This window comes from Bombina bombina, chromosome 4 (assembly GCF_027579735.1).
Source record: "Bombina bombina isolate aBomBom1 chromosome 4, aBomBom1.pri, whole genome shotgun sequence".
In the NCBI taxonomy this organism is placed as follows: domain Eukaryota; kingdom Metazoa; phylum Chordata; class Amphibia; order Anura; family Bombinatoridae; genus Bombina; species Bombina bombina.
The window spans coordinates 1139583591-1139609562 of record NC_069502.1 but is presented as its reverse complement, the minus strand read 5'-3'; the positions used below and the strand labels follow the sequence as shown (position 1 = coordinate 1139609562).

Below are 25972 nucleotides of genomic sequence, written 5' to 3'. Positions count from 1 at the left end.
CAGGAGCCTCAAGGGAATGCGGCATCACTGACGGCTGCAGTGCTCCGCCTCCCACTTTGTATCTTATTTAAAAAAGCAGAATATAAGTTTAGGGAGACGGCCTATTTTTGTTAAGCACCCAGATGCTGCTTGCTGATTGGTGGCTACATTTACCCACCAATCAGCAACCAGTACCCAAGTGCTGAAACCTAAAAATGGGCCAGCTCCTAATCTTTCATTCCTGCTTTTCAAATAAAGATAGCAAGAGAACAAAAAAAATTGATAATAGGAGTAAATTAGAAAGTTGCTTAAAATTGCATGCTCTATCTGAATCATGAAAGAAAACATTTGGGTTTAGTGTCGTTTTAAATAAGATGTTTTTTTGTAAGGCGCATGCTTAACATATTTGTGGGATTTCACCATTTGTGAATGCAACAACTCATGTGTAAAACACTGATGCATTTGTTTTTTTGGTGCAGTAATGTTTCTTTCACTGATGTGAACTCCATCGTCAGGTACTTGGCCAGGACTTGCCAAAGAAACTAAATTATATGGGGTCAAATCTACTGGAGCACACTGAAGGTTAGTAAACATTTTTTTTTCTGTCAAGCTAACTGTTATCTGGTTCCATTTTGAGTTATCTCGAGCAACTACCTCATTGTTAATGTGGAGCACAAATAACTCAAATTTCTTGTCTTGAAATCAGCAAAAAATACTTCAATGCCTATTTTAAAATCAAAATTAAACACCTTGCAAAATGTTTGCACGAGCCACAGTAAAAATAAATATATTCATCATCTATTTGCTTTTCACACTCTCACCATAGATAACTGGTTTGTGTTCTGTATACTTAAAGGGGCCAAGAAACCCTTTAAGATTGTAGTAATCCCTTTAAGAGCAGTGTATTTTAGTTATCACGTTACCCCCTTTTTGCTGCAAGGGACAATCGACTTGATTTTTTTATTGTTTAAAAAGATAATTCCCTTAACCTACTCCCCAGCTTTGCATAAGCACATTGTTATATTAATATACTTTATAGCCCTTAAATAGACATTAAAACATTAAGCAAATGCTTGATAGAATGATGCATTCAAAGAAACGTTTATTCTGAGAATAACAAATAGATGTATTTTTTTTAAAGTTACTTTAGCTGTTTAAATATTGGCAAAATAAGTGTAAAGTTTTTAGTGTCTATAAAACCATGGGAGCTGCCATGTTGTAACTTAAGTTACCTTCTCTGCTGTGGCCAATTAGGGACAGTTCTAAATAGGTCACTAGAGTGTGCAGCCAATGGCTTGTGTGGGGATATACCAATGTTCTGAACTAAAAAACTCTATTTTGTCCCCTTTTCCTGTAATTCCATTATGAAATTGTAAGTATATTGCAGACTTTTTTTTTTTTTTTTTTTTTTAAATACACAATTTATCATTTTATATTACAATCTCAAAGGTGTTTAATGTCCCTTTAAGGATTGCCTGTTTCTAAGCCCTCGCAGGATGTCTTATCTCAGTGCTTTTCTTTAAGCTTTTTACAATCTTGCAACACAGCCAGACAGTGCAAGTTCAGGTGTGCCATATAGATAATATTGTGCTCACTCTGGTAGATATTGATAATGGTTATGCGGGAATCAACACTCAAAATTGTAAATAGCACACTGAGGTGAGGGGCAGTCTACAGAGTCTTATATACAAGGTAATCGCGGAGGTAAAAAGTGTATTAATATAACCGTTTTCTCCTGTTAAGTGTGGTCAGTCCACGGGTCATCATTACTTCTGGGATATTATCTCCTCCCCTACAGGAAGTGCAAGAGGATTCACCCAGCAGAGCTGCCACATAGCTCCTCCCCTCTACGTCACCTCCAGTCATTCTCTTGCACCCAACAAATAGATAGGATGTGTGAGAGGACTGTGGTGATTTAATTAGTTTATTACCTCAATCAAAAGTTTATTTTATAATAGCACCGGAGTGTGTTATTTATTCTCTGGTAGAATTTGAAGAAGAATCTACCGGAGTTTTTTTTCTATGATTTTAGACCGGAGTAGTTAAGATCATATTGCTGTTTCTCGGCCATCTGAGGAGAGGTAAACTTCAGATCAGGGGACAGCGGGCAGATTAATCTGCAAAGAGGTATGTAGCAGTTTGTTATTTTCTGACATGGAATTGATGAGAAAATCCTGCCATTAACCGTTATAATGTAAACTCAGCCTTAAATGCAGTAGATGTAGCTGGTATCAGGCTGTCATGTATGTATATTTTACACTTCAGTATTCTGGGGAATGGTACTTCACTGGATTATACTGTATGCATAGACTTAACCTAATTTGCAGGGACTTGCAAATAGGTTTTAATTAACAATTAATTTATTGAGGTTAAACAGTTTTTTTTTGCTGGCATGTTAAAAACGTTTATTTTCTCTGAGGTACTGGTGAAAAAATGTTTTGGGCACTATTTTTTTCCACTTGGCAATAGTTTTTGTTTAAATTAAAGCAGTTCACTGATCTCTTCTCAACTGTTATGTGTGAGGGGGAGGGGCCATTTTTGGCGCTTTTACTACGCATCAAAAAAACTCAGTCAGAGGTTCCATTTTCTTCCTGCATGATCCGGTTCATCTCTACAGAAACTCAGGGATCTCCAAAGCCTTTTTTGAGGGAGGTAATCATCACAGCAAGAGCTGTGAAGATTGTAGTTGACTGTGATAAAAAACGTTTATTTGTGTATTTTTTCTGCTGCCTGGGTTAGTTATCCTTTGCTAATGGGATCAATCCTTTGCTAAAATTGTATATTTCTGACAAAGATTGATGCCTATAACTGTCATAATTTTTTCTGTGCTTCTTATAGCACAGTTTCGTTTTCATATTATTGTAAATTACTTGAAAAAGCATTCCAAGTTGCTAGTTATTTGCTAGTGTGTTTAAAACATGTCTGATTCAGAGGAAGATACATGTGCTATATGTGCTAATGCCAAAGTGGAGCCCAATAGAAGTTTATGTACTAACTGTATTGATGCTACTTTAAATAAAAAGTCAATTTGTACAAATTGAACATATTTCACCAGACAACGAGGGGAGAGTTATGCCGACTAACTCGCCTCACGTGTCAGTACCTGCATCTCTCCGCTCGGGAGGTGCGTGATATTGTAGCGCCGAGTACATCTGGGCGGCCATTTCAAATCACATTACAGGATATGGCTACTGTTATGACTGAAGTTTGGCTAAATTACCAGAACTTAGAGGCAAGCCGTGATCACTCTGGGGTGAGAACAGAGTGCGCTGATAATATTAGGGCCATGTCAGACACTGCGTCACAGGCGGCAGAACATGAGGACGGAGAACTTTCATTCTGTGGGTGACGGTTCTGATCAAATAGATTGGATTCAGATATTTCAAATTTTAAATTTAAGCTGGAAAACCTCCGTGTAATACTAGGGGAGGTGTTAGCGGCTCTGAATGATTGTAACAAAGTTGCAATACCAGAGAAAAATGTGTTAGGTTGGATAAATATTTTGACGGTACCGGCGAGTACTGATTTTTTCCTTATACCTAAGAGACTTACTGAAATTGATTACTAAGGAGGATAGACCCCGGTGTGCCGTTCTCACCCCCCTCCGATATTTAGAAAAATGTTTCCAATAGACGCCACCACAAGGGACTTATGGCAAACGGTCCCTAAGGTGGAGGAGCAGTTTCTACTTTAGCTAAGCGTACCACTATCCCGGAGGAGGATAGCTGTGCCTTCTCAGATCCAATGGATAAAAAGTTAGAGGGTTACCTTTAGAAAAATGTTTGTTCAACAAGGTTTTATATTGCAAACCTCTTGCATGTATTGCGCCTGTCACGGCTGCAGCAGCATTTTGGTTTGAGTCTCTGGAAGAGACACTTCAATCATCTACACTAGATGAGATTACAGACAAACTTAAAGCCCTTAAGTTAGCTAACTCATTTATTTCAGATGCCGTAGTACATTTAACTAAACTTCGGCTAAGAATTCCGGATTTGCCATTCAGGCACGCAGAGCACTGTGGCTAAAATCCTGGTCAGCTGATGTTACTTCTAAATCTAAATTGCTTAATATACCTTTCAAAGGGCAAACCTTATTCGGGCCCGGGTTGAAGGAGATTATCGCTGACATTACAGGAGGTAAAGGCCATGTCCTGCCTCAGGACAAAGCCAAACCTAGGGCTAGACAGTCTAATTTTCGTTCCTTTCGTAATTTCAAAGCAGGAACAGCATCAACCTCCTCTGCACCAAAACAGGAAGGAGCTGTTGCTCGCTACAGACAAGGCTGGAAACCTAACCAGGTCCTGGAACAAGGGCAAGCAGGCCAGGAAACCTGCTGCTGCCCCTAAGACGGCATGAATCGAGGGCCCCCGATCCGGGACCGGATCTAGTAGGGGGCAGACTTTCTCTCTTCGCCCAGGCTTGGGCAAGAGATGTTCAGGATCCCTGGGCATTAGAGATCATATCTCAGGGATACCTTCTGGACTTCAAATCCTCTCCCCCAAGAGGGAGATTTCATCTGTCAAGGTTATCAACAAACCAAATAAAGAAAGAAGCGTTCCTACGCTGCGTACAAGATCTTTTATTAATGGGAGTGATCCATCCAGTTCCGCGGCTCGGAACAAGGACAAGGGTTTTACTCAAATCTGTTTGTAGTTCCCAAAAAAGAGGGAACTTTCAGGCCAATCTTGGATTTAAAGATCCTAAACAAATTCCTAAGATTTCCATCGTCAAGATGGAAACGATTTCGAACAATTTTGCCCATGATCCAAGAGGGTCAGTACATGACCACAGTGGATTTAAAGGATGCTTACCTTCACATAACCGATTCACAGAAATTATTACCGGTATCTAAGGTATGCCCTTTCTAGACAGGCATTACCAGTTTGTAGCTCTTCCATTCGGACTGGCTACGGCTCCAAGAATCTTCACAAAGGTTCTGGGTAACTCTTCTGGCGGTACTAAGACCGCGAGGAATTTCGGTAGCTCCGTACCTAGACGACATTCTGATACAAGCTTCAAGCTTTCAAACTGCCAAGTCTCATACAGAGTTAGTACTGGCATTTCTAAGGTCGCATGGATGGAAGGTGAACGAAAAGAAGAGTTCTCTCTTTCCACTCACAAGAGTTCCCTTCTTGGGGACTCTTATAGATTCTGTAGAAATGAAGATTTACCTGACAGAAGACAGGTTAACCAAAGCTTCAAAATGCATGCCGTGTCCTTCATTCCATTCAACACCCGTCAGTAGCTCAATGCATGGAGGTGATCGGCTTAATGGTAGCGGCAATGGACGTAGGACCTTTTGCACGCCTACACCTCAGACCGCTGCAATTGTGCATGCTAAGTCAGTGGAATGGGGATTACTCAGATTTGTCCCCCACTCTGAATCTGAATCAAGAGACCAGAAATTCTCTTCTATGGTGGCTTTATCGGCCACACTGTCCAGGGGGATGCCATTCAGCAGGCCAAACTGGACAATTGTAACAACAGAACGCCAGCCTACCTAGGATGGGGCGCTGTCTGGAATTCTCTGAAGGCTCAGGGACTATGGAATCAGGAGGAGAGTCTCCTTCCAATAAACATTCTGGAATTGAGAGCAGTTCTCAATGCCCTTCTGGCTTGGCCCCAGTTAACAACTCGGGGGTTCATCAGGTTTCAGTCGGACAACATCACGACTGTAGCTTACATCAACCATCAGGGAGGGACAAGAAGCTCCCTAGCAATGATGGAAGTATCAAAGATAATTCGCTGGGGCAGAGTCTCACTCTTGCCACCTGTCTGCAATCCACATCCCGGGAGTGGAGAACTGGGAGGCGGATTTCTTAAGTCGTCAGACTTTTCATCCGGGGGAGTGGGAACTTCATCCGGAGGTCTTTGCCCAGATACTTCGACGTTGGGGCAAACCAGAGATAGATCTCATGGCGTCTCGTCAGAACGCCAAGCTTCCTCGCTACGGGTCCAGATCCAGGGATCCGGGAGCGGTTCTGATAGATGCTTTGACAGCACCTTGGACCTTCGGGATGGCTTATGTTGTTTCCACCCTTCCCCGATGCTTCCTCGATTGATTGCCAGAATCAAACAGGAGAGAGCATCAGTGATTCTAATAGCACCTGCATGGCCACGCAGGACCTGGTATGCAGATCTAGTGGACATGTCATCCTGTCCGCCTTGGTCTCTACCTCTGAAACAGGACCTTCTGATCCAGGGTCCATTCAAACATCAAAATCTAACTTCTCTGAAGCTGACTGCTTGGAAATTGAACGCTTGATTTTATCAAAACGTGGGTTTTCTGAGCCAGTTATTGATACCTTAATACAGGCTAGGAAGCCTGTTACCAGAAGGATTTACCATAAAATATGGCGTAAAAACTTATATTGGTGCGAATCCAAGAGTTACTCATGGAGTAAGGTTAGGATTCCAAGGATATTGTCTTTTCTACAAGAAGGTTTAGAAAAGGGGTTATCCGCTAGTTCTTTAAAGGGACCAGATTTCAGCTCTGTCCATTCTTTTACACAAACGTCTGTCAGAAGTTCCGGACGTTCAAGCTTTTTGTCAGCTTTAGCTAGGATCAAGCCTGTGTTTAAAACTGTTGCTCCGCCATGGAGTTTGAACTTAGTTCTTAATGTTTTACAGGGTGTTCCGTTTGAACCCCTTCATTCCATTGATATCAAGTTGTTATCTTGGAAAGTTCTGTTTTTAATGGCTATTTCCTCGGCTCGAAGAGTCCTCTGAGTTATCTGCCTTACATTGTGATTCTCCTTATCTGATTTTTCATTCAGACAAGGTAGTTCTGCGTACTAAACCTGGGTTCCTACCTAAGGTGGTCACTAACAGGAATATCAATCAAGAGATTGTTGTTCCATCTTTGTGTCCTAATCCTTCTTCGAAGAAGGAACGTCTGCTACACAATCTAGATGTAGTCCGTGCCCTGAAATTTTATCTACAGGCAACTAAGGAGTTTTCGTCAAACGTCTTCCCTGTTTGTCGTTTATTCTGGCCAGAGGAGAGGTCAAAAAGCTTCGGCTACCTCTCTCTCTTTTTGGCTTCGTAGCATAATACGATTAGCCTATGAGACTGCTGGACAGCAGCCTCCTGAAAGAATTACAGCTCATTCTACTAGAGCTGTGGCTTCCACTTGGGCCTTTAAGAATGAGGCTTCTGTTGAACCACTACACCCTTGGGCTTCTCCTTTCTCGTTGGTCCTTTGGTCGAATGACTGGAGGTGACGTAGAGGGGAGGAGCTATGTGGCAGCTCTGCTAGGTGAATCCTCTTGCACTTCCTGTAGGGAGGAGATAATATCCCAGAAGTAATGATGACCCGTGGACTGACCACACTACAGGAGAAATGAATTTATCAGGTAAGCATAAATTTTGTTTTTGTTCTGCAAAACTGGAGAATGGGTAATTAAGAGATTATCTTCTTTAAACAATAACCATTTTCAATTAGGCTGTTCTTTTAAAGGTATTCTCAATCTTCTGATTGTTGTATATGTTCCTGTGCATGAGCTTGATTGACAGGCAAGCAGTGGGATACTGTGTATGCACCAGTCTTGGCAATGAGCGCATGCATTAGTGTATGTTTAAATAGTATACTGCTGCTTTACTGCCCCATATTTATATTGGCCATTATGTCCTATTTATAAAACTGCAGTTCCAGGGTGCAGTATATTGCCGCTTCTGTCAGGAGCGCCTTATACATAGCTGCCATTCACCGGCCGTGTCCTGCTCAGGAATGGTACAAAACCTTGCCTGGTTTGCAGCTGTGCACCTGTGTGTGTAATGTATCTATAGAGTAGTCCAAAATAAATAAATAAATAAAAAAAATATATATATATATATATATATAATGTCCGTAGGGCACTGCACACACTCAGTGCCCGGGGGTGCATCAAAAACAAATGTACATATAGAAAGTAGGAGCGCACTCTCCGGGTCTTAATTACATATCATTTAATCAAGTGACGTTTCGGGGTTGTTAGCCCCGTCCTCAGACCATTACATATATATATATATATTAAAATACTCTATATATTTTTTTATTATGACATTTTAATAACTGTTGCTACATTACTGGTTTGTTTTCACATAAAATCAGTGCGCTTTCCACTGCAGGGCAATTTGTGACAAATCATTTTTGTATAGTCTTCAGTAACCTATTAATGTGCCTACACTGGAGGTTCCATAACCTGTTAGTCTGCTTCGGGGCATGTAGCTTTGTTCCTTTTTTAATTTAGTCGGTGCAGTATATTTTTACTCTAAGCACAGCTGTTCGTTGCCTCGTCAGTTCAGCTGTTGGACATGGTTTATATCTGCTGCATAGCTATAGATATATATATACTGTAGATATAACCTGCGTGTCTCAGGGATTGGGCTTGGTTAAAAATTCTTACATGTGGTTTGGTCAGTCATGTGAGGTTACAGAAAGTAGCAAAATACTCCGGCTATAGTATTCTATATGCATCTGAGTTAAGTTACTACTTGTGAAAAGGAGCAGGAAATAGTATTAGTTTGTATCTTGATTTACACGCTGTGAAAAGTATTTACTGTTCTTCTCTATTAATCAGAGGTAGCATTTACTGTGAGGCTACAATACAAACGTATATATTTTTATCTGAAACAAAAAGAGCACAGGCAGTATAATCACGCCACACAAACCTGTATATTGTTACCATGTTAAAAGCATCTGTAAATGAATAGAATGCCGTTTTCAGCAGTGGCAGTTGTAAACCATAACTAGCAAAAATGTATAGGACCAACTGTGATTATTTTTTATATGGTAACATGCTAGTATAGTGTTTTTTTTTTTTTTTTTTTTAACTTTCTTTTAAATTTTAGATGTTCAAATTAATTTTTATTCCAACAAACAATGCCTTATATAATACTTAGCTGATGAGTGAGAGAGAGTCTGTTTTGTGAAGGTGTTTGACCATTAGGCAATGTATGCAGTTACCTAAGGGGACCTTCTCATTTTGGGTTCGGCAGTGATGAATATGTTCCTCATGGCCTTAAAAGGGACTTGAAACCCACATTTTTTTCTTTCATTTTTCAGATTGAAAATACAATTACGTTGTTTTTTTTTTCCAATTCACTTCTATTATCAAATTTGCTATGTTCTCATGTTATTCTTTGTTGAAGCGATATCTAGATAGGTAGCGTGCACACGGCTGGAACACTACATGACAGGAAATAGTGCTGCCATCTTGTGCTCTTGCTAATGTATAACATTGTTGCAAAACGGTTGCAATATATGGCTGCAGACACGTGTTCCTGAGCTTTACATTCCTGCTTTTCAACAAACGATAAAAAGAAAACGACGCAAACGTAATAGAAATACATTGGAAAGTTATGTTAAAATTGTTTGTTTTATCTCAATCATAAAAGAAGAGTTCTGGGTTTTCTGTCCCTTTAATACATTTGACACAAACTTTGCTGCCCTGTACTACAGAAATATAAGATTCTGATACTTGCTCGGAATTCTTATTCCCTTTAATTTAATGGTTTTGTGTCTATTCTACAGCTTGTAGTAGTGGTTCAGTGTCTGGCGTTTGCTTTGTTATCCTGCCATGAGCAACGGTCTATACTGGTGTAACAGAACCAGAACTTACAACTAATAGAGCTGCACTGTTTTCTCATCCCTTGTTTATTATGAACGGAATTCTCTTAGGTGGAAAGAGGAGCCACAAATAATTTTATTCTTCACTTTGATTTCATTTAATCTTTTTTTTTTTCATTGCCAAATAGCTTTTAATTTATTTCCATCTTTTATTCTCCCCTTTATTCTTTTCTATAATCATTATTTTCTTCTATAAGGTACGACAAGTCCACGATTCATCCTTTACTTGTGGGATATTATCCTCCTGCTAAACAGGAAGTGGCAAAGAGCACCACAGCAGAGCTGTCTATATAGCTCCTCCCTTGACTCCACCCCCCAGTCATTCTCTTTGCCTACTCTAAGTAATAGAAGGGTAAAGTGAAAGAGGTGATAAAATGTTAGTTTTTATTTTCTTCAAGCAAGAGTTTTTTATTTTAAATGATACCGGTGTGTATTATTTTTCTCCCAGGCAGCAGATGGATGAAGACTTCTGCCTGGAGGCTGATGATCTTAGCAGTTGTTACTAAGATCCACAGTAGTTCCCACAGAATGGCTGAGGAGTACTTAAGAAACTTCAGTGTGAGGAACATTTTCATGCTATAAGCAGTGAGTATGTTCAGTCATTTTTTTCTGGAGAGACTGTGTTATTTCAGAATTGGCTGACAGTATCCCCATGAGGGAAAAAGGGTAAGCTGTAATCCTAAAGTATAAAGAGGGGTATTACTGAACTTGCATGTTGGGCTATATAAAAATGGTTGACACTGATGTTATGATGTTTGTGCGCAAACGTTTTAATGACTGTTTTATGAGAGACGTTTTTTAGACTTTATTCAGTATAACAGGGTACACATGGCTTCATTAGGGGTATTTGAACCCACATGGCTAGGTTTTAGACAGCTCTGGTGCGGTCATTTTAGGCTGAGAGACATCGAGTGAGATGGGCGGGGCCTATTTTCGCGCCTCAGTTGCGCAGTTGTTTTTCCCAGACAAGCAGCAAGCTCCAACTCCGGTGGGCCTTTTAGAGCAGTATTGGGCCAAAATCGAAGTTTAATCCGATTTTACAGACCCCTGAGGGCAGGTAGGGCACCACAGCAGGGCTGTGGCGAGGTGCAGGGGGTGTTTTTTTATTGAAATAAACGTTTTATTGCATTCCGTTTTTTCTGGTAAGGGTTAAGTGTTCCTTTCCTTGTGGGGCAAACTTAGCTGAACAGTTGGGATGCTTTTATCATAAAATTGGGATAATTTTATTGTTTTAAAGCAGTTTTGGAAAAATGGTATGCTTTTTTTCTCTTAAAGGCGCAGTACCGTTTTTTTCAGATTGTTATTTTGTCACTAAATAAAGTGTTTTCTAGCCTGTTTAACATATCTGACATTGAGGAAAGCCAATGTTCCATGTGTTTAGAAGCCATTGTGGAACCCCCACTTAAAATGTGTCCCTCATGTACTGAACATATTTTAGCTGATAAAAGTATGTCTCAGGATGATTCTCAGTCAGAAGAGAATCGGGTTTTGCCATCTACTTCTCCCCAGGTGTCACAACCTTTAACGCCCGCCCAAGCGACGCCAAGTACTTCTAGTGCGTCTAATTCTTTCACCCTGCAAGATATGGCCGCAGTTATGTCTACTACCCTCACAGAGGTACTATCTAAACTGCCTGGTTTGCAGGGGAAGCGCAGTAGGTCCGGTATTAGAGTAAATGCTGAGCCCTCTGACGCTTTAGTAGCCATCTCCGACGTACCCTCTCAATGTTCTGAATTGGGGGTGGGGGAATTGCTGTCTGAGGGAGAGCTTTCTGATTCAGGAAAGATGTTCCCTCAAACAGACTCTGATATGACGGCTTTTAAGTTTTAAGCTTGAACACCTCCGCTTGTTGCTCAGGGAGGTTTTAGCGACTCTGGATGATTGTGACCCTATTGTAATCCCACCAGAGAAATTGTGTAAAATGGATAGATATCTAGAGGTTCCTTCTTACACTGATGTTTTTCCAGTCCCTAAAAGGATTTCGGACATTGTTACTAAGGAATGGGATAGACCAGGCATTCCGTTCTCTCCCCCTCCTAATTTTAAGAAACTGTTTCCCATATCTGACACCATCCGGGATTCATCGCAGACGGTCCCTAAGGTGGAGGGAGCTATTTCTACCCTGGCTAAGCTTACAACTATACCTATTGAGTACAGTTGTGCTTTCAAAGATCCTATGGATAAATAATTAGAGGGTCTTATAAAGAAAATTTTTATTCCTATAGCGTGCATTGTTCCTGTAACTACTGCAGCTGCTTTTTGGTTCGAGACTCTAGAGGAGGCTCTTAAGGTTGAGACCCCACTAGATGATATTTTAGATAGAATTAGGGCTCTCAAGCTAGCTAATTCTTTTATTACAGATGCCTGCTTTTCAACTGGCTAAATTAGCGGGAAAGAATTCAGGTTTTGCCATTTTAGCACGCAGAGCGTTATGGCTTAAGTCCTGGTCTGCTGATGTTTCATCGAAATTTAAGCTATTAGCTATTCCTTTCAAAGGTAAGACCCTATTCGGGCCTGAACTGAAGGAGATAATTTCCGACATCACTGGAGGGAAAGGCCATGCCCTTCCTCAGGATAAGACAAATAGACTGAGTGCCAAACAAAATAATTTTCGTTCCTTTCGAAACTTCAAAGGTGGACCCTCTGCAGCCTCCCCTGCCGCAAAGCAGGAGGGGAATTTTGCTCAATCCAAGTCAGTCTGGAGAACTAACCAGACATGGAATAAAGGTAAACAAGCCAAGAAGCCCGCTGCTGCTACCAACACGGCATGAAGGGGCAGCCCCCGATCTGGGACCGGATCTAGTAGGGGCAGACTTTCTCTCTTCGCTCAGGCTTGGGCTAGAGACGTTCAGGATTCCTGGGCTTTAGAAATCGTGACCCAGGGGGGTATCTGCTAGACTTCAAAGATTCTCCTCCAAGGGGGAGATTTCATCTTTCACGGTTGTCTGTAAACCAGACAAAAAGAGAGGCATTCTTACGCTGTGTAGAAGACCTATATACTATGGGTGTAATCTGCCCAGTTCCAACAGCAGAACAGGGGCAGGGGTTTTACTCCAATCTGTTCGTGGTTCCCAAGAAAGGGGGAACCTCAGACCGATTTTAGATCTCAAGATCCTAAACAAATTCCTCAAGATGGAGACCATTCGGACAATTTTACCAATGATCCAGGAGGGTCAATATATGACCACCGTGGATTTGAAGGATGCGTATCTTCACATTCCTATCCACAAAGATCATCACCAGTTCCTCAGGTTCGCCTTCCTGGACAAGCATTACCAGTTTGTGGCTCTTCCTTTCGGGTTGGCCACAGCTCCCAGAATTTTCAAAAGGTGCTAGGGGCCCTTCTGGCGGTTCTAAGGGCCGCGGGGCATAGCAGGTGGCGCCCTATCTGGACGATATCTTGATTCAGGCGTCAATTACCAACTAGCCGAATCTCACACGGACATTGTGTTGGCTTTTCTGAGATCTCACGGGTGGAAGGTGAACATAAAAGAGTTCACTTATCCCTCTCACAAGAGTTCCATTCCTGGGAACTCTGATAGACTTGGTAGATATGAAAATTTTTCTGAAGGAGGTAAGAAAATCAAAGATCTTAACCACCTGCCGAGCACTTCATTCCATTCCTCGACCGTCAGTGGCTCAGTGTATGGAGGTAATTGGACTAATGGTAGCGGCAATGGACATAGTTCAGTTTGCTCGTTTACATCTCAGACCACTGCAACTGTGCATGCTCAAACAGTGGAATGGGGGTTATGCAAATTTATCTCCTCAGATAAATCTGGATTAAGAGACCAGATACTCTCTTCTTTGGTGGTTGTCAAAGGATCGCCTGTCCCAGGGAATGTGTTTCCGCAGGCCAGCATGGATCATAGTGGTGACGGACGCCAGCCTCTAGGGCTGGGGTGCAGTCTGGAATTCCCTGAAGGCACAGGGGTGTGTGGACTTAGGAGGAGGCTCTCCTTCCCATAAATATTCTAGAACTGAGAGCGATATTCAACGCGCTTCAGGCGTGGCCTCAGCTGGCTTCGGCCAAATTCATAAGATTCCAGTCGGACAATATCACGACTGTAGCGTATATCAATCATCAAGGGGGATCAAAGAGTTCTCTAGCGATGATAGAGGTTTCCAAAATCATTCGATAGGCAGAGACTCACTCTTGCCATCTATCAGCAATCTATATCCCAGGAGTGAAGAACTGGGAAGCGGATTTTCTCAGTAGTCAGACTTTTCATCCGGGGGGAGTGGGAGCTCAATCCGGAGGTGTTTGCACAATTGATTCATCAATGGGGCACACCAGAATTGGATCTGATGGCATCTCGTCAGAATGCCAAACTTCCTTACTACGGGTCCAGATCAAGGGATCCTCAAGCAGTACTGATAGATGCTCTAGCAGTACCGTGGTCGTTCAACCTGGCTTATGTGTTTCCGCCTTTTCCTCTCCTTCCTCGTCTGATTGCCAGAATCAAACAGGAGAGGGCTTCGGTAATTTTAATAGCACCTGCGTGGCCACGCAGGTCTTGGTATGCAGATCTGGTGGAGATGTCATCTCTGCCACCATGGAAACTGCCAATGAGACAGGACCACCTCATTCAGGGTCCGTTCCAACATCCAAATCTAGTTTCTCTGCGGCTGACTGCCTGGAGATTGAACGCTTGATTTTATCTAAGCGGGATTCTCTGAGTTGGTCATAGATACCTTGATTCAGGCTCGAAAGCCTGTCACTAGGAAAATTTATCATAAGATATGGCGTAAATATCTTTATTGGTGCGAATCCAAAGGCTACTCATGGAGTAAGATCAGGATTCCTAGGATTTTGTCCTTTCTCCAAGAAGGATTGGAGAAGGGGTTATCAGCTAATTCCTTAAAGGGACATATATCTGCTTTGTCAATCTTATTGCACAAGTGTCTGGCAGATGTCCCAGACGTTCAGTCGTTTTGTCAGGCTTTGGTTAGAATTAAGCCTGTGTTTAAATCTGTTGCTCCGCCATGGAGTTTGAATTTAGTTCTTAAAGTTCTTCAAGGGGTTCCGTTTGAACCTATGCATTCCATAGATATTAAGCTTCTATCTTGTAAAGTTCTGTTTTTAGTTTCTATCTCTTCTGTTCGAAGAGTTTCTGAACTATCTGCATTACAATGCGACTCGCCTTATCTTTTTTTACATTCTGATAAGGTGGTTTTGCGTACCAAACACTGGATTCCTTTTTAAGGTTGTTTCTAATAAGAATATTAATCAGGAAATTGTTGTTCCTTCTCTGTGTCCTAACCCTTCTTCTAAGAAGGAGCGTCTGTTACATAATTTGGTCGTGGTTCGTGCCTTGAAGTTTTACTTACAAGCGACCAAGGATTTCCGTCAAACATCTTCTTTGTTTGTTGTCTATTCTGGAAAACGTACAGGTCAAAAAGCAACGGCTACCTCTTTCTTTTTGGCTGAAAAGCATCATCTGTTTGGCATACGAGACTGCTGGACAGCAGCCTCCTGAAAAGATTACAGCTCATTCTACTAGAGCGGTGGCTTCCACATGGGCTTTTAAAAACGATGCTTCTGTTGAACAGATTTGTAAGGCTGCGACTTGGTCTTCCCTTCATACCTTTTCCAAATTTTCCAAATTTGATACTTTTGCTTCTTCGGAGGCTATTTTTGGGAGAAAAGTTCTTCAAGCAGTGGTGCCTTCTGTTTAGGTATCTGTCTTGTCCCTCCCGTTCATCTGTGTCCCTGTAGCTTTGGTATTGTATCCCACAAGTAAAGGATGAATCTGTGGACTCGTATCTTATAGAAGAAAAGTAAATTTATGCTTGCCTGATAAATTAATTTCTTCTATGATATGACGAGTCCACGGCCCGCCCTGTCGATTTCAGACAGATTATATTTTTTGATTTAAAACTTCAGTCACCTCTGCACCTTGTAGTTTCTCCTTTTTCTTCCTATACCTTCGGTCGAATCACTGGGGGGTGGAGCTAAGGGAGGAGCTATATAGACAGCTCTGCTGTGGTGCTCTTTACCACTTCCTGTTAGCAGGAGTATAATATCCCACAAGTAAAGGATGAATCCGTGGATTCGTCGTATCATAGAAGAAATTAATTTATCAGGTAAGCATAAATTTACTTTTTATTGCTATGGGGATTGATTTTTAAATGTCCTATTTTCAGATAGACCATTGGTTGGAGTTTAGTGTTACCAAGATTTGCAAATCCACTGAATTTGCTGAAGCCATCAAGGAGCTCAATCACATCCTTTCCACAAGGACCTACTTGGTTGGAGATGCATTGAGTATAGCTGACCTGTGCGTCTGGGCTGCCTTGAAAGGTAATGTACTAACATATCAGATGAAAAATATTGCTGCAGAGGCTCAGTTAAAGGGACATTGTAGGCAAACATTGTTCATTCACACAGGAGTGAAAAACGATTACATTTTATTAAATAAGGTTTTTTATGAAAATAAAGTTAAAGCGACGTTAAAGGGACAGTCTAGGCCAAAATAAACTTTCATTATTCAGATAGAGCATGCAATTTTCCACATATAATTTTTATTGAAATTGGGTCGAGCAAAACACACATCGTCAGAGCATGCAATTTTAAACAATTTTCCAATTTACTTTTATCACCAATTTTGCTTTGTTCTCTTGGTATTCTTAGTTGAAAGCTTAACCTAGGAGGTTCATATGCTAATTTCTTAGACCTTGAAGCCCACCTCTTTCAGATTGCATTTTAACAGTTTTTCACCACTAGAGGGTGTTAGTTCACATATTTCATATAGATAACACTGTGCTCGTGCACGTGAAGTAATCTGGGGTGCAGGCACTGATTGGCTAGAATGCAAGTCTGTCAAAAGAAGTGATAAAAGGGGCAGTTTGCAGAGGCTTAGATACAAGATAATCACAGAGGTTAAAAGTATATTATTATAACTGTTTTGGTTATGCAAAACTGGGAAATGGATAATAAAGGGATTATCTATCTTTTAAAACAATAAAAATTCTGGTGTAGACTGTCCCTTTAAAGTCAAAATATTTTTACCATTCACATGATTGGGCAGCAGTTAATAATTGTAACATAGTTCTGCATAAAGAAGTTAACCCTGTTTAAATTGAAACTGGAAGCAAATACATGTTTCTACACTGCTGTTATCCATTGGCCGATATGGGCAACTCCCACAGCTCTTCTGCTTAACAGAGTCAAGCTTCCATAAGCTTGGATACAAAAGTAGCTTTTATAAGCAAAGTGCTATACAATATTTAAAATACCCTCTTTTAAATGTAAGCACAGATTTTAAAGGGACATAACACCCAAAAGTTTTCTTTCATGATTTAGATAGAGCATGCACTTTTAAAGAATTTTACAATTTACTTTGATTATATATTTTTCTGTTTTCCTGCTATCCTTTGTTGAAAAGCAGGTTTTTTTTGTTTTGTTTTTTTTTTTAAATCGGAATCCTGAAAGACCAATTTTGGGTTTCATGTCCCTTTTAAGTTAACACTTGCAGGTTTTGGAAACTCATATGTCCACGACCACAGTTATACCTGTATTTCAAGCTGTTTGATTCAACAGTTATCATTTTTTTTTGTTCTTATAGTCCAGCTGTGTGTAATAATTTCTACCTGACAAATGATTTTTTGGAATCTTTCTGCTCTTTCCCAGAAAGCAACACATGGCAGAAGCAGTTGACACAGAACAAGGCTCCTGTACATGTGAAACGCTGGTATAGCTTTCTAGAGGCCCAGGGGGCTTTCAACACAGTGTGCAACAAATGGTCTAAAAGTGTGGCACCGCAGAAAGTGGTAAGTAAATATTCAGTCTGTCATCAAATTCTGATTAAAATCTCTTCTTTAGATGGGGACTAAATAAATTCATTTGTTATTGAAGGTGATTAGAGAGATGGGATTCTGTATCCGTATTTAATTTTTATTTTTTGTGTGTGTATTCTATTTAGTTTATTAAATGAGCCGTTTGGATGTTCTATGCCGTCCCAACAGCGCTGGTCTTTAATGCTGCTAGGACGACATGGAAAGTCCTGCCTTATATGGCGTACTGCAGCCTTCTCCTTTTTAGCTGTTGAAAAATCGACTGGGGTTGTGCCAATCCCGGCCTTGAAATCACGTGATCGCATCGACGATTCTGTGATTTCAATTTTCCAGCAAGTGTTTTACATCAGAACTTCTTTCCAATCTAAGCAATTGCCCCCCCGACATGAAGGGGTTAATACTGTCCTACTAGGAATTGGGTCAGCAGTCAATGAAAATAAATTTGGTTTAGGAGTTGTTACTTGTGAAAAGATAAAAATAATAGTTAGGGATATTAAACAGTATGAGATAAAAATAAAATGTTTAAAAGTGTTATTTTTTTTAGCAATGTACTATCATTTATTTTGTACCATTTTTCCTGTAATCTAACTCTGAAAATTGTTGGTTTTCTGAATTTTACTGAGTTTCTAAAAAGCACTGTGTATAAGCATGCTTGTACTTGTTTCCCCCTTAGCTTTCCACACTGCATTATTTCCACAGTTTCTTTTGTCTGCTTTATATCTGTCCCTAATTGCTCTCAGAACGAGAGATAGATAAGGGGAAACGTAAGTTTAAACTTGACAGTCCCCATTACGTTATAATAACAGAAGTACTTTATAGAAAGAGAACCTACACCTATATCTTCAATATTTTAAATACGTAATATAATTGTAAGAAAATATATCTACATATTATTATTATTATTAATAGGCAAATCTTTGCTATGAATATATCATTATGTATAGTATGTATTTACTGTTTTATATCCCTTTTAATGTGCATGCATGATTTTGTTGATGCCTTGAAAGAGATCCTCCATGTCCTGTGAAATTTGTTTACTACTTTCGGCTTAAAGGGACATTCTAATTGAAACTGGAATATACATCTTGTCACAACTGGCACATAGAGCTTTAACATTTAGTGAATGGAAGTACACGTTTCGTTATCCACAGGTTTAATGCACAATAAACACTATCACTAAAACCGTGATAGCTTGAACTAGAAGCAGTTTTTCTTAAAGGGACATTGTACACTAAAATTTTCTGCATTTTAATGTGTTTCCAATGGTCCTTTTAACCTGCTGGAGTGTGTTTGGAAACATCTACTTTACCTTTTATTTGTTGTTTAAACTAGATATTTTTGCCTGTAGTATCTCCACCTACACTGACAATATGAGTAACAGACGTTTTCTCTGTAGAAAAGTTATGTCAATAGGGAACAAAAGTAATGATTAATCTCCCAGTGGGGGATATGAAGGGAAAGCGATTTTGTATTTGATATAGCTGGCTGTGCTTATTCAACCCCCCCCCCCCCCCCCCCAACCACAATAAGTATTTCAGTACCTAACAACAAAAATAAAATGAGCAGGTCTGCTTAAAGGGCCATAATACCCAAATGTTTAAACACTTGAAAGTGATGCAGTATAGCTGTAAAAAGCTGATTAGAAAATATCACCTGAACATCTCTATGTAAAAAAGAAAGATATTTTACCTCAAAAGTTCCTCAGTAGCCACCTCCCATTGTAAAGGATTTCTAAGCAGCATTTTAGTGTGTTTGTCCTGGGACATCTGAAGGGACTAGCATCGTGCACTCTCATATTATTTCACCAATCAGGTAAAGGAAGCTTACTATGAAATCTCATGAGAGTTAAGTCAAATCTCATGAGATCACAGTAAGAGTTCATGACCTCAGCACTGCTGATGCTGATTGGCTGCTGTTCATTTCTTCATTTTTTTTTATTTTTCTACCTGCAGCTGGGAGCAGCTGAGTATAACTTTTTACACAGAACTTACTCTGCTGAGCTGAGGAAATTGTGAGGTAAAATATCTTCCTTTTTTACATAGAGATGCTCAGGTGATATTTTCCTGTCAGCTTTTTACAGTTATACTGCATCAGTTTCAAGTGATTTAGCATATGAGTATTATGTCCCTTTAACTTCGTGGTTCAGTTCATTGTTATGGGCATCTCATGTATGCTATATATTTTTTTCCATTAAAACCATCAATTTCAAATGCATAAATATATATGAAGGAACAATTTCCCATACATTTAATACTCTGCAGTATGTATAACACATTTTATAGTACATGTCCCTTTAATGAAGTAAAAGGGATTCTATTTTAAATTTGAAATGCACGTTTTAGTTTTAACTAGCATGTCCCCTTATTGGTTTTTTAGTAAGTCATTCATACTAAAAACTTGGCTTTGCATAATTAAAGGGATACTGAACTCAATTCTTTCATGATTCAGTTAGAGCATGCAATTTTAAGCAACTTTCTAATTTACTCCTAAATCAATTTTTTTCCGTTCTCCTTGGTATCTTTATTTGAAAAAGCAGGAATGTAAACTTACATGCTGGCCCATCTTTGGCTCAGCACCTAGGTATTATTATTATTATCGGTTATTTGTAGAGCGCCAACAGATTCCGCAGCGCTGTAAACAGAGGGAAGTACAACAAAACAATTATAGGGATTAAATGGGTAGAGGGCCCTGCCAAGAGTTGCACTGTTGTAATCAGCTCTTAAGAAGGCGATCTACAAACAGCTGGACTTAAGGGGGTTCAGGGGATAGCAATGGAGGAGTGGAACTGGTATAAAGTAAGGTTAGCATAGGTTGTATGCATCCCTGAACAGTAGAGTCTTTAGGGAGCGCTTGAAGCTTTCAAAATTAGCGGAGAGTCTTGTGGGGCGAGGCAGAGAGTTCCACAAGATGGGAGCCAATCTGGAGAAGTTCTGTAAACGGGAGTGCGATGAGGTAACCAGAGAGGAGGAGAGTAGGAGGTCATGAGCAGAGCGAAGGGGACGGGAGGGAGAGTGAGTATCTGGAGACAAGGTCTGAGATATAGGGGTAGCAGTGCAGTTGAGGGCTTTGTATGTCAGTGAGAATTTTGTGTTTGATCCTAGAGGCAAGAGGAAGCCAGTGAAGGGATTGGCAGAGAGGAGCAGCAGATGAAGAGCGACGTGTAAGGAAGATGAGTCTGGCAGAGGCATTCATTATGGATTGTAAAGGAGCTAGGCGGCAGGTGGGGAGACCAGATAGGACAGAGTTGCAGTAATCAAGGTGGAAAAGAATGAGAGAGTGGATTACAATCTTAGTTGTGTCTTGTGTAAGGAAGTGTCTAATTTTGGAGATGGTTTTTAAGGTGGAAGCGGCAGGCTTTAGCCAAGGACTGAATGGGAGGAGTGAAGGAAAGATCTGAGTCAAATGTGACCCAGAGATATCGGGCATGCGGAGTAGGGGTAATGATGGAGTTGTCGACAGTTATAGAGATATTGGGGGTGGAGATTTTGGAAGAAGGGGGGAAAATGAGGAGCTCAGTTTTGGAGAGATTTAGCTTGAGGTAGTGAGAGGACATCCAGGAAGAGATGTGAGAAAGACAGTTAGTGACACGGGTTAGCAAGGAAGGAGATAGGTCTGGTGCAGAGAAGTAGATTTGGGTGTCATCGGCATACAAATGATATTGGAAACCGTGGGACTTAATTAGGGAACCTAGTGATGACGTATAGATTGAGAAGGGGACCGAGGACAGAGCCTTGTGGTACTCCGACAGAAAATAGTGACGGGGCAGAGGAGGCCCCAGAGAAGGCTACACTAAAGGTACGGCTTGACAGGTAGGAAGAGAGCCACGAAAGGGCTGTGTCACAGATGCCAAAGGATTTGGAGGGTTTGGAGCAAAAGAGGGTGGTCGACAGTGTCAAAGGCTGCAGACGGATCAAGGAGAATAAGCAGAGAGAAGTGGCCTTTTGATTTTGCTGTAAGTAGGTCGTTGGTGACCTTAACAATAGCTGTCTCTGTGGAGTGATAGGTACGAAGTCCAGATTGCAGTGGGTCAAGAAGGGAGTTTAACGTAAGGAAATGGGATAGGCGTGCATATACTAGTTTTTCGAGAAGCTTTGAGGCAAGAGGGAGGAGGGAAATAGGGCGGTAGTTGGATGGGGAAGATCAAGGGAAGGTTTTTTGAGGATAGGTGTGACCAGTGCATGTTTCATCGATGAGGGAAATGTACCAGTGCTGAGGTAGAGGTTGAAAATGTGTGTTAGTATAGGGGTAAGGGTAGCAGAGAGGGAGGGGAGTAGCTGTGAGGGGATAGGGTCAAGGGGACAGGTTGTGAGGTGAGAGCGCAGTATGAGTGCCGAAACTTCTTCCTCAGTAACAGGGGAGAATGAACCAAGTTTCAGGTTATGAGGGTTGTGGTTGAGTGAGAGCATTTGAGGGGGGGGGGGGAGAATGGAATTATGTTGAGAGCTTATTTCATTTCTGATGGAGTCAATTTTGTTAGTGAAGTGACTGGCAAAGTCTTGAGCTGACAGAGAAGTTGTTTTAGGAAGTGGGGGAGGGCGGAGGAGAGTATTGAAAGTGGAGAACAGACATTTTGGGTTTGAAGAAAGATTAGAGATGAGAGTAGAGAAGTAGTGTTGCTTGTGGAGATTAAGGGCAGAATAGTAGGAGTTCAAGATGAATTTGTAATGAAGAAAATCGGCTGAACTCCGTGATTTTCTCCAGTGCCGTTCAGCAGTACGGGAACATCTGTGTAGGTACTGTGTCTAGGTACCGTGTCAGAGGAGTATGTCAGGGCTGAGGATTTCCGAGCAATGGTAAGAGGGGCGAGATTGTCAAGGACGGATATAAGGGTGGAATTATAGTGGCAGATAGATTGTTCAGGGCAGGAAAAGGAGGAGAAGGATGAGAGAAGCGGTTTAAAGGAATTAGCAAGTTGTTGCTGATCTAAAGACATAATGCTTCTGTGAAGTTTGGTGTGAGGAGTAGAAGGGAGAGTTGTAGGAAGGGATGATATGATGCAAGTGAGGAGATGGTGGTCAGAAAGAGGAAAAGGGGAGTTTGAGAGAGTGCATCGATAACTAAAGATCAGGTCAAGAAAGTGACCATCTTTGTGAGTGGGAGAATCAGTCCATTGTGACAGACCGAAAGAGGAAGTGAGTTGCAGAAGTTGTTTAGCAGATGAGGCAGTGGGATTGTTAAGGGGGATGTTGAAGTCGCCAAGAATGAGGGCAGGGGTGTCTGAGGAAAGGAAATAAGGTAGCCAGGCAGCCAAGTGATCTAGAAATTGAGTTGAGGAGCCAGGGGGTCGGTATATGACTGCAACACGTACAGAGAGAGGGGAGAATTAGCGAATCATGTGGGTTTCGAATGAGGGAAAAGTGAGGGAAGAGATGGAATGCATTTGTTGAAAGGTGCAACGAGAGGAACGTAAAATACCTACACCACCTCCTTGTCTATTACCAGACCTAGGAGTGTGGCTGAAGTGGAGACCCCCATGTGACAGAGCAGCAGTGGATGCTGTGTCTAGGGGAGAGAGCCAGGTTTCTGTTAGGGCCAGAAGGTTGAGGGAGCGGGAGATGAAGAGGTCATGTATAGAAGTGAGCTTGTTGCAAATGGAGCGAGAGTTCCAGAGTGCACAAGTGAAAGGGATAGTGGCTTTTGATGCAAGAGGAATGTGAGTAAGGTGTGCAGAGTTTTGTTTTCTGAGTCTATGGGATGGTACGCATGAATGTGCACGGCTTGTCAGTGGTTGGGGACCAGGATTAGGGGAGATTTCACCAGCAGTAAATAGAAGCAGGAGGGAGAGTGACATGAGATGAGATACAGATTTGCAGTAGTGAGACTGCTTTTGAGATGAGCTACAGGGGGGGAGAGAGAGTGTTTAGGAATAGGTAAAGTTCATGAGTACAAAAGTAAAGTGAGTTTAAGAGAGATGGGCTAATGAACAGTGCAGGTGGAGAGGGAGAAAGAGTAATTGAATAGTGTAGTTTGTTATAGAGACAAGAGGCAGCAAAAAGGAATATGAATATATTGAGCATTTTTACAAAATTGGGAACCAGTTAAAAACATAAGACACAGAATTACTGTAACAATTGCATAAGGGAACAAAAACATAATATTACAAAAGTACTGTGTATTCTATAGGGTTAAGGGAATGGAAGGATGTGCTGATCAGTGTTTGCACCTGTCATTTCAGGAGAGTGAAAGTTGTGTGGGAGACTATCTATAAATGAATAAATGAGCTTGGGGTGGGAGGGAAGCTTTTTTCCAGAAGGCTACCTGTTGTAAGTTAGCAGAGGGCAGTTGAAACAGCTGAGTGTATAAATCTTTGTATTTTCTGTGAGAGATATATTAGGTTAATGATGGGCCAGCAAAAGTGTTTTAAAGGAGTGGGAGGGTGCATTTGTGGACATTCGAGCTAAGGGTCATTCATGCAGAGACAAAACATCAAAATATTACAGAGATAAGACTGAGGTATACAAGGGGTGAAATAAAACCATTAAATAGACAGATATATGGGCCAGAGCTGCTTAAACTAACTTAACATAATGGCAGACATAAAGTTGATAAAATATGCAATGAGCTAGAGGTATGCAAATTATGACTAGCACAGCCTGTAATTACAAAGTCATGGTAATATATACATATAAAATAAAAACAAAACAAAAGGAACCCACCAATAAGCAAGGGCTACCCAGGGTGCTGAACTAAAAATGGGCCGGCTCGTAAGTTTACATTCCTGCTTTTTTTTTTAAATAAAGATTCCAAGAGAACAAAGAAAAATTAATAGGAGTAAATTAGAAAGTTGCTTAAAATTGCATGCTCTATCTGAATCCTAAAAGAAAAAAATTGGTTCAGTATTTTCAGTATTTTTTTAATAACTACCGAGGCTTTTTTTATGTGCAACTAGACTGTGACACTAGGTCCACTTATAAGCAAGAGAGTGATTGTGCACCTAATTATATTTTTATGGTCCTATTCCAGTCATCATCATGGAACATCCTGTCTGATAACGGCAGTTTTTCTGTTTGCAACGGATTCCTTCACCTATACGTAGTTTGTTACTCATTTCTTTTTTTATTATTATTTTTTTGCTTAAAGGCCCCTGAAAAGAAACAAGATGTTGGCAAGTTTGTTGAACTTCCAGGTGCAGAAATGGGGAAGGTGGTGGTGAGATTCCCACCAGAAGCCAGCGGGTGAGTACCAAGTTGTCCATGACATTCAGTGTATAAATTAGAATTAAAGTTTAAATGTTTAAAGCATAAACTAAAGACAGAACCTGTTTACATTCAGTAATTGTGTATCCTGCCTAACCCAGGTCTTAATTCAAGAACAAGCTGAAGGGTAGTAGATTCAGGAGTCATTGTTCTGTTCACAGCCTCACTGGTATTCACTAGGGTCTTCACTGTCTTTCCATTTTGCAGCTGCTGAGAATCGGTGTTCCCTTATCTTGCAAAAATGCCTGTAGTAAGTTATTACTGTTTCAGGAGCATATGTACATATGCTGCTCGTACCTAGTGCACCTGCTCTTAAGCACTGTGCCTGCTCAGATAGCTGGCAGTGGTATGTATTTTGTCAGCAATGATTTAATTTGTATGATGCCAGCCACCACCAGGTGTTGTTTCAATGCACAAGCACTGGGCACACAAATCATATCAACATATGCTTGTTAAAAAGTACAGAAATATAGCAAAAAATACTTCTATTAAAAACGGAAATGCACTTATTTAATTTTTGTCATGTTTTTGAACAATATTTCAGTGATTTGACAACACTGTGATTTCTTCTGTTAAGTGTGATCAGTCCACGGGTCATCATTACTTCTGGGATATTACTCCTCCCCAACAGGAAGTGCAAGAGGATTCACCCAGCAGAGCTGCATATAGCTCCTCCCCTCTACGTCACTCCCAGTCATTCTCTTGCACCCAACGACTAGATAGGATGTGTGAGAGGACTATGGTGATTATACTTAGTTTTTATCTTCAATCAAGAGTTTGTTATTTTAAAATAGCACCGGAGTGTGTTGTTATCTCTCTGGCAGAGTTTGAAGAAGAATCTTCCAGAGTTTTTGTTATGATTTTAGCCGGAGTAGTTAAGATCATATTGCTGTTTCTCGGCCATCTGAGGAGAGGTAAACTTCAGATCAGGGGACAGCGGGCAGATCTGCATAGAGGTATGTAGCAGTTTTTATTTTCTGATAATGGAATTGATGAGAAAATCCTGCCATACCGATATAATGTCATGTATGTATACTTTACACTTCAGTATTCTGGGGAATGGTACTTCACTAGAATTACACTGTAAGAAATACATAAAGCTGTTTAATAACTAGAGATTATGTTTAACGTTTTTGCTGGAATGTAAAATCGTTTTCATTTACTGAGGTACTGAGTGAATAAATGTTTGGGCACTATTTTTCCACTTGGCAGTTGCTTAATCTGTTTTCTGACAGTTTCTGTTCTCCCTCACTGCTGTGTGTGAGGGGGAGGGGCCGTTTTTTGGCGCTTTTACTACGCATCAAATATTTCAGTCAGCAACTCATTGTATTCCCTGCATGATCCGGTTCATCTCTACAGAGCTCAGGGGTCTTCAAAACTTATTTTGAGGG

General features: G+C 40.8%; 1 protein-coding gene across 1 annotated transcript in view; it reads left to right on the top strand.

Annotated features, from left to right (window-relative positions):
* The window catches only part of EPRS1 (glutamyl-prolyl-tRNA synthetase 1), a 327712-nt gene that overhangs the window by 23251 nt on the left and 278489 nt on the right, over positions 1-25972 (top strand). Inside the window, exons 3-6 of the mRNA XM_053712775.1 lie at positions 459-559; positions 15735-15892; positions 17222-17361; positions 24466-24560. Coding sequence (XP_053568750.1) covers positions 531-559; positions 15735-15892; positions 17222-17361; positions 24466-24560 — 422 coding nt within the window. The 5' untranslated portion in view covers positions 459-530. The remainder of the gene's footprint in view (positions 1-458; positions 560-15734; positions 15893-17221; positions 17362-24465; positions 24561-25972) is intronic.